The sequence below is a fragment of the Miscanthus floridulus genome, chromosome 15, assembly GCF_019320115.1.
Source record: "Miscanthus floridulus cultivar M001 chromosome 15, ASM1932011v1, whole genome shotgun sequence".
In the NCBI taxonomy this organism is placed as follows: domain Eukaryota; kingdom Viridiplantae; phylum Streptophyta; class Magnoliopsida; order Poales; family Poaceae; genus Miscanthus; species Miscanthus floridulus.
This window is the reverse complement of record NC_089594.1, coordinates 14,751,350-14,761,011: the sequence shown is the minus strand read 5'-3', so window position 1 is coordinate 14,761,011 and position 9,662 is coordinate 14,751,350. Positions and strand designations below refer to the sequence as shown.

The window sequence follows — 9,662 nt, the reverse complement described above, 5'->3', positions numbered from 1 at the left end:
TAATTCACATATATATATCGATGAAAAGCTAGTGACCAATTGATAAGCTGATATAGTATGAATGAAGACTGGTAATAAACAGAGTATGTACAGCCTTCAACTGTATAGTATGGGTGCAATTCTCAACTTGTAAATGAAAAAAAGAGCCCTTTTTTTTCCCAGAGGACTCAAAAACAGAACCTAGCTTTGGATTTCAACTTGTAGTATTGAGTGTTATCTGGTGATAGAAACAGTCACAGAATCCCCTGTGCTGCTGTGGTCGTTTTGAACTTGAGCAGTCGGGTGGTTGTAATTTCATTGCGAAAGTTATGAAATTCAGATTCGCCCATTATGGAAAAAAACAAACAGAGCCCCTTACTAGAACAAAAGCAGGTCGAAGCATGAATGCACGATTTTCATATGCATGGCATGGTGTCATGTGGATACAGGGACGAAGCTAGGAAAAATTTTAGGAGGGGCTAAATAATGGCAATTAGCAAGAAAAGAGGTTCAGCAAATCTCAGCCCCTCCTACCTATACATCTACAGCTGAAATTTCAGACGGCGGCTCTACGGGGCTTCGCTTGCTCGCGAGCGGTAGGGGGGGCTGGAGCCCCTCTAGCCCCACCGCTGGCTCCGTGCCTGTGTGGATAGAAAAACTAAGAGGAACTCTATGACCCCACTAACTAGGCTGAATGTATATGACTCTTTCTCTCAACAATATAATGTTCCATATAAATCAGCAGGAAAACAATGCTGCATGTTGATTTGTGGTGTCCTATTTTTGTTTTTCCTAATTTGCCAACTTTATTAATTGTAGCTGATCGGGACGTAAACTCATAGTAGTCTTGAGAGTTGGAGGGTGTGAAGAGTATTAAGTTCATGAATTGCAGGTTGAAATTAATCGGCCTTTCTCAACCATAACTGTAAACGGAATAACTGAGAGGCGTCGCCCTGCTAGGAATCAGCTTGGCATTTGGAATGCATGGGATCCCCACCTTCTTATTACTAATAGAGTTGCGTTCTGGATTTCAAATATGTCTGCTATAACTTGCATCAAACTCAATCTCTCTCTCTCTCTCTCTCTCTCTCTATATATATATATATATATATATATATATATATATGTATGGAAAAAAAACTGAATGTAGTACTTATAATGCTTATGTGTATGGATGAAAGTGAACGAAACAATTTTTTTTATTAATTTTATATTGCCTCTTAAATAACAATTGACTCATTGTCTTCTGTACGCACACAGCAGGGCTTCCCCCAACCTAAGTCCAATAGTACAATCACCAGACAAGCATAGTGCTCCGGGCGGCAGTTACGATGGGGTAGAAGACACGGTTGCATCCCCACCATCTCCAAGACGGTCTCCACCGCCGCCGCCACCGCCTCCAAGGCTTTCCCCAACGCCGCCTCGAAGGTCTCCAACGCCTGTTCCCCCACCTCCAAGGCTTCCCCAACGCCGCCTCGAAGGTCTCCAACGCCTATTCCCCCACCTCCAAGGCGTTCCCCAACGCCGCCTCGAAGGTCTCCAACGCCTGTTCCCCCACCTCCAAGGCGTTCCCCAACGCCGCCTCGAAGGTCACCTCCTCCCATGAACTAGGGAAGACGGCTGCAAACAAATAAGCCATCTACCCCGCCGGCGAAGACGACCAAGAAGGCCCCCGTGAAACCAAGGCCAATTCCACAGAAATTGCCTAGTGAAATGAGTAAAGAGGAGTTAGATGATGAGGTTAAAAAAACCGTCGAAGCATTCTTCTCAGGCATAGGGAAGAGGAAGCAGCAGGAGCAGAAGCACTTCCACCTACCTCCAGCTAAACTAAGGCGGATGGTGGAAGCTGAGCAGAAAAAGAGGCGGCAAGCTCGTAAGCCCTCGCCAACATCAGACTTTGACCGCACTCTTAGCATGATAATCAAGAAAGCTGCTAAAGCAGGGAAAACTGTTGCACAACTCGGAGAACAAGAATTGCAATCAGTCCCTCCTCTAGTTATTGCTAATGAATATGGTTCAAACATAGATATGCTAGGTATGATGGAAATACCTGCTGATAAAGAAGTGGATATGACGGAACTTGCTTACTTTTATGCTATGAGAGGTATCGACCTTGGCGATTTCCTCTTCGAAAGTGCGCCGGTAGCGGATGAATGACAGAAATATGAGCATGGCAGGAGTCTATGGAATCCTAAGACCATCAATGAACTGGGTACACAATTGTTCAAGCTAAACACCTTGTACCTCGACGTGTGTCACCGGAAAGAGTTCTATATTTCTGTCAGAATCAAAGACGACCATTGGTTCCGTGGCGATGACGTTATGTACATTGAGTTTGCTGAATTACACCAACTAGTCCACCGGAACTCTCTCGACAAGACTCTCATCAACTGCTATTGTCTGTAAGTGATTCTTTCTACTAATTAATAACAAGTTGCTACGTACGTACATGTCTGTGTTTATTATCCTCACTCTATATATATGATGTAGGTTTGAGATGGGAGAGTGCAAAAAGAGAGGGGGTACTGATATTGGTTTCATTGATCCACATATCGTATTAAAAAACCCCAAACCCCATCCAACATGGAAAGCAGAAACGGAGGCCAATATCAAGATGTTCTTAGAGAAGCAACGTGACAAGAAATGTATACTCTTCCCCTACAACTTCAGGTAAGTGTTCATAATGTCGATGATCGTGTATCCATATATATATGTTCACTGTACCTGTTAGCTAATTAATGAGTGTTAATGGACATGGCAGTGAACACTGGATATTGATAGAACTCGATCCGGAGAAATGTCATCTAGGCATCTGGGACTCGATGAGAAAAGAGCAAAAAGAGTTCCAAGAGATGATAGATATTATTCAGAGGTAATTGCAGTCTCACTAGCAAAACTATTCCAGTCTCTCTGCATGCAAATTAATGGTCCAAATATTTTTTATGTTATTTGGTAGCTGTTGGGAAAAGGTCTGTCAGGAACACCATATGAAACACAAAGTGCCACTGAAAGTAGTGCTATACAAAGTAAGTACTATATACCTACCTTAGTTCAATTTCCCTATGCTCGGTTCTCGTAAAGTGGGTTCTGCTGCAGCCCTAGGGGACCAATCTCTGTGGATACTATGTTTGCGAGTTCATGAGAGTGTGCTTAAAAAGAACTAGTCTAGAGGAAAAAAGGGTAAGTGTACACATATATATATATATTCTTCATACATATATATATATATATATACATACATACATACATACATACTAATATACTTTTTCTTTATCTCATATCTCAAATTGAAGACTCGTTGGTTGAAGGAAAAAACCCTGGACACACACCATCTCAAAGCAATCCAAGAGACAATAGGTGGATTTCTGAATGATCAGGTCTTAACTCCCGGCGGCGAGTTTTACTATGACCCAAACATGTGATGATGAAAGCCAAATTTCATATTGATCCAAAGAACATGTGGTGATGAAATGTACAATTAATGCAAACTTTACATGTGACGATGAAATGTAATATTATGTTTTAGTTTACTTTTACTTGTGTTGCTTGCGTGCATTGATCGAGTGAAAACTTTACAGTACGCGCGCGTATACGTATATTACTTTGCAGCGAATAATGCGTATTCGAAAACCAAATTAAAACAAAAAAGAATCATCAATTGAAATAAGCAGGAAAAAAAAGACCCTTTAGTCCCGGTTGGTAATACCAACCGGGAATAAAGGGGGCCAGCCCAGGCGCTGGCGTGGCTACCTTTTTAGTCCCGGTTGGTATCACCAACCGGGACTAAAGGTCCACTTCTATTTCCGGCTACTAACCCTTTATTCCCGAACTCCTATTCACGACTGCATAACCAGGAATAAAGGGGGTTGGCAGCCGGGAATAGAAGCCCTTTTTTTACTAGTGTAGTAAACTAAGGTATATGCTTCTTGCGTTTTAATTAAGCTCTAACATGTCATTGAGAGTAAGGAGTTATTCATTTGTAATGGCACACGTTACTTTCTAAATAAACGGCACAAAGGGTAATGGACAAAGTCATTCTGAATCTTGAGCTGTGACCATTCAAGAAAGGGGCGTTGTGGGCATCATCCTTGTCCAAAATACAGTTAAACTAACTGGAAGTCTGCAACCAAAAGAATAACCATACATGCATATGTCACACTGTGACACAAATATGAGATATAATGACAAAAGCCAATGATCCTTAAATTGGAATATTTTGGTTTCTTTTGAGGAATATTATTTTTTATTACTAGTTAATACTCACTCCATCCTAAAATATAAGGTATCCAAGGAATATATTATAGGAAAGCAAAAGACACATGTTGACTCTCCCTTAAAAAGTAGGGAGATATTATGCTTACCATATTTGAGCCTGGTGGTTCATTGGTTGGGTTGACAATAAACACTTATGGAAACTAGGTAGCATGTGATTGGAGCCTAGAATCCTTTATAATTTGAGATATATTTTGAATTCTTGGTTATCTTATATTTCAAGATGGAGTTAGTATATAAAATTGTGTATGTAAAAGTTAAGTTCTTGAGTTACCTGTGTGGGTAGGTAAGCGAGCTAATATACGCAAAGATCACATATTTGGGCTGCTATAGCCTAGAATCCTACAAAAGCCTTCTTCCCTCAAGGTTGGGCCAGGAAGAAGGGACGACCTCCAATTGTCCTTCCTGCTGTGCTACTAGAATCTTTGGAAACACAGTACAAAGTTTTCTTCCGCTCATTGTCATCCACTCATCATCACCTGTTAAGGTATACCTGTGAAGAGTTGGAACTGTTTCAACGTTTAATTTTGAGATTTGAGTCTCAAAGTTGGAAGCATCGGCAGTCAGGTTCTATGGCAGATTTTTTTTTCTGTGTGTGTGTGCACCAACTGTGGCACATGTTAGAAAGAACTGTTGTACGCTATTCTGCATGTAGGGAAATTTCTTTATAACTAGCAATTCCCTTATCTTTTGTCGCAATCAATTGGTATGTTTGGCTTACACGTATGGCATTCATGTGGTGCTCAGGAACCCTGAAGGATTCATCACATATCACTTAATTTTGTTCTCTTGTTTTGGTTGATAATGATGCATGGCGGTCAACAAAACTAGTTCAAGGCCATGGTTAGTCTGAGTGGAACTATCAGTACATGTTCATATTATGAAGTATCTATGATCTTTGAACACATAACATGCAATTTTCATGGTTCTCAACATGTTTTTGACAATCACTTACTGTTTAATTTAATTATTCAACAGGCTTCCTGTGTACCAGCAGTTCTTTTCTCGTGCATGTATGAGGATTAACATAAATTGAATTTCATGTAATGATTTATCTTACGCAAAGTTTAAAGTTTGAACCGATGATAAATGATGATAACCTACTTCATCATAGCACATCTGTTATGTAAAAGATGAAATTAACTAGCTAGTTTATTTTGCATTCATTTCCAAATAACTAGGTGTCATTTACCATTATTAGAGTCCAACCAAGCATGTCCCTGTCCTACGGCCGGTGTAGTTACAGCAACGTTGCTCCCTATAACAGCCTCTAGAATTATTGCCCATGCATGTACATGTTTCCTTTCATGAGTGTCTACGCCATGTGAGCGATATAGACACTGCCGTCGATCCTGCATGATTAGCCAAGTCCTTGGTTGTATCACAACTGTCGACCACAGGAATAAAAACTAATGACAATCTAGTCAGCGATTTTCAAGCTAAACAAGTGACCTAACAAAAATGCTTATTCACACATCAAATAACTTATGGGGACAGCAATTTTCTTACAAATGTAATTTTTATGCATCACCTCTATTATATTCTACACATGAATAAATCAGTTGCATTTTTTATGCATTAGATATGTCAATAATCCTTATCATCTGGCGATCAACAGTTAAGTTCATACTAACTTATCTTCCTCCAACAATTTAAAACACTAGTACCACTAGTGTGGCATTAATTTAATAATCATCATATGACCTTATAATAACATTCACTACTAAAATAGTGGAATTCTCATAGTGTTTTTAAGTAGTATTAAAACACTACCACTAGTCATAGCACATGGAAATCCACACTAGGAGACATTTAATAGGGAAAGTTTATACTAAATTTTGAATGCTAAAACACTATAAGAAGCCCATATCACTAGGAGAAGTCTAAAATTCTGGTTGTGATTACTATGTACTACTTCAAATGTGTCTCCTAGGCCCATCACACATAATGTAATTAAACATGTGCATCGAATGAAAATTACGCAACGATCATGATCTATGTATATTTATGCATCAGTTTGAGAAAAACAGGATCTTGAATGACACCTTTAGTTCTACCATACTACTGATGGATAGGGACACAGTACTCTCCCTAGTCTTTTCCAGTGAGAAAATTTGAAAAAATGATCCATTCCCTCCACCATGCTCATACTGTGTGATGTTACTTGCATGTATAAATAGATGCCTAAAGCTGCATATACCTAGCACCTTCAGCTCCAAAGTCCAACTATTATAGCCACATATATTTGAGAAAGCATCAAATGAACATCTTTGAATCTTCCACTCATAGTGGCTGCCAAGTGGTGATCAATGAGATTGAACACCAAAGCGCCCTCGTGATGGAGCTACATACCCTTATCCTACCAACACTTGATCCCTGTAGTAGGCAGGAGAAGCTTGCGCAGCAACTCTTCCAAGATATATTCAGTTCCTCAAGTAAGGTTATCTCCTTTCTCGAACTTGGCGATAACAGTAAGAAACTGGCCGATCTTATCAAATATAGAAGAAAAGGTGGCAAGAATAACGTGGATAGTCACATGTTGGGGGAGGAAGCTAAACAAATTGGAAATAAGAGAAGGTATATAGCAAAAGAGCATATATATGTTTACCTATATATCATTTACTGTGGTGCTTAAAATATTTATCCCTTCTCTTAGGAAGAATGCACAACACACAGGTTCGGTTGTGACACAAGCACCACACTTTGATGGATATCAATGGAGGAAGTATGGACAGAAGTGGATCTCCAAAGCAAAGCAGTCTAGGTATGTAATAAAACATATGTATTGATGTACTTCATATATATATATATATATAATATTTTCTATACTGAATTCGGATTCTCGTGTTGTATTCTAGTCGGGTGGTTTTTTTGCTCGGTTTCCACTAAAAAAACTACGCTGACACCTTTTTTATGTTTTCTTCTAATAAAATTTGCAGCAAAGCTTTTGCCGTCCATTCAAAAAAAAATAGGTGTGGATGATTAGCTTTGTGCACATATATTGTAGCTCAAAATTGCAGCCATACGTTTTCGAGAAAAAAAATTGCAGCCATACATATTCTCATCTATGTGGATGAATAATATTTTGCACATTTTGCCTTTTGTGTATAATAAAAAAATATAATGATGTCATGCTTAATCAGGAGCTACTATAGATGTGCCAATAGTAAAGACCAAGGGTGTCTTGCAACTAAGACAGTTCAACAGAAGGAATCAGATGGAAGCGCTGGAACAGTGAGGTTGTTCGATGTTGACTATTACGGCCAGCACATTTGCAAGAAGGATGACATAATCCATCCATATGTTGTTGAGACAACAAAATATAGTGCACCAATTGTCAATCATAACCAAAGCATTAGTGGGTCAACAGTTGTTCATAATGATGTCCTTGGAATTCAGGATGAAAGCTTTGAAAACTTATTCATGGTGCCAAGCACGCCAGAATATTTGATAGATTTCACAGATATTGAAATGGCAGGCCGGGCACTTGAGGTTACCTCTATGATGATCCCTGAAGATATATGGGCGTAAGGAAGAAATGATGGGAAGGAACTCCTTTGAAGGTGTACATCAATCCGTTCGTATGCAGACAGCCATTGCTTCATGAGTTGTGACAAGAAAGGGACACAAGTATGTTACCTTTAGAGTATAATATGTGTGATAAGCAAAGAAAATGGATCTGCAGAAAGTAAATAGTGGGCAGAAATTAAGGCTTAAAAGTTGTAAATGCTGTGTCCCACAAGCTAGAATGTTGATGTACTAATATCTAAACTTTCCTGTAATTGTAACCATCCCATTCCCAGCCTCAAAGTCTTCATAACAGGTAAAGTGTCCTGGAATTAATAGTACTAGCTTATAACTTGTTAACGTTTGATGGAGAGCATTAGAAACATGGGAAATAGTAATAATTAGCATGACAAATGGCATGCAGTCAAGAAAAACTCGATAGTCAGAATTTCAGACATTGATATGACACCTGTCAAGCTTTGCTACATCCTCCATGCATACAGGCTGCAGCCTAGTAGCTATCAGGATGGTTAATTATATTGTCCCATCCCATGCCTCGTTGACTTGACTTGATCCAGTGTATGTAGTGGAACTGAATGAACTTAGGCGTTGTATAGTTACTCACCCAAAAGTTTACATCCTATCCCATCGAATGTTTGGACGCATGCATGGAGTATTAAATATAGACTAAAAAATAACTAATTGCACAGATTGCGACTACTTTGCGAGACGAAACTTTTAAGCCTAATTAGGCCATGATTTGACAATGTGGTGCTACATAGTGATCAATTGATAAGCTGATATAGTATGAATGAAGAGTGGTAAAAAACAGTCTCATGGCCATCCATTAAAAAAAACAAGTGAAAAGTATACCGGTACAATATATACAGGGTGACAAGTCTTTGTGAAAGTTAGGGAGTAGATTAAACAGACTCAATTTGTCTGATCTTGTTAGAATCAGATACCAGTCTGAAGGTATTGGATTCTCACAATAGAGTATCCTTGTGATTGCCGCACTCCAGAATATCAGCACAACCTTAATATGGAAATCATATGTTCAGAGTCATGCATTGCAATAGCAAGCAACTATATATACACATAATTATGCAAACTAACCACAAGTACATAGCCGCTGATGATCATTGAAAGTATTTATAAACTGGGTATGTTGACCCCGCAGCCGCCACAAGTTTGTCGTGTATGCTCTCAATGCACGTGCATACGAGATCAGTTGTAGATGGATTTGATGTTGCAACCAGAATTTGGAAAAGGGACATGTATGCATGGAGTGGTAGTATAGAGTTCAGTGCACAAGTTGGCTTATCTCTTGGGAGTAGAGGGAGTTCAGTGCACAATAAGTATAGCTGTTACTTGCATCGGACTTGCTAATACTATAACGCTAGATAACCAAACACCTGACGGGATCCAAGCAAGACAATGACTCTGTAAACTACTATATGCTTCTTGCGTTTTAATTAAGCTCTAACATGTCATTGAGAGTAAGGAGTTATTCATTTGTAATGGCACACGTTACTTTCTAAATAAACGGCACAAAGGGTAATGGACAAAGTCATTCTGAATCTTGAGCTGTGACCATTGAAGAAAGGGGCGTTGTGGGCATCATCCTTGTCCAAAATACAGTTAAACTAACTGCACTATGGGAAACAGTGAAAATGCCGAGTGCATTATATCGAGCACTCGGCAAACGGCAGCTTTGCCGAGTGTTTCCTCCGAGACACTCGGCATACTATTACACTCGGCATATTTACGATTTGCCGAGTGTCAACACTCGGCAACCATCAGACACTCGGCATATTTAATATTTACCGAGTATCAACACTCGGCCACTATGGGACATTCGGCAATAACCAACACGTGACCCGCGCGTGCGCCGTCCTACTGGA

The 9,662-nt window shown here is 39.5% G+C and overlaps 1 protein-coding gene across 1 annotated transcript; it reads left to right on the top strand.

The window, feature by feature from the left end:
- The first annotated feature begins 6,511 nt into the window (after window positions 1–6,511).
- LOC136506547 (probable WRKY transcription factor 67) lies at window positions 6,512–7,805 on the top strand. The gene is made up of 3 exons (XM_066501460.1): window positions 6,512–6,828; window positions 6,908–7,015; window positions 7,395–7,805. The coding sequence occupies exons 1-3, from the start codon at window positions 6,512–6,514 to the stop codon at window positions 7,780–7,782; spliced, it is 813 nt and encodes a 270-aa protein (XP_066357557.1). The 3' UTR covers window positions 7,783–7,805.
- The last annotated feature ends 1,857 nt before the right edge of the window (window positions 7,806–9,662 follow it).

Excerpts from the sequence above, each read along its gene's own strand:
- LOC136506547 (XM_066501460.1), top strand. The coding sequence starts at position 6,512 with ATGAACATCTTTGAATCTTCCACTCATAGTGGCTGCCAAGTGGTGATC. Across the intron at positions 6,829-6,907 it reads CAAATTGGAAATAAGAGAAG|GAAGAATGCACAACACACAG; the intron begins GTATATAGCAAA and ends CCCTTCTCTTAG. Across the intron at positions 7,016-7,394 it reads TCCAAAGCAAAGCAGTCTAG|GAGCTACTATAGATGTGCCA; the intron begins GTATGTAATAAA and ends ATGCTTAATCAG.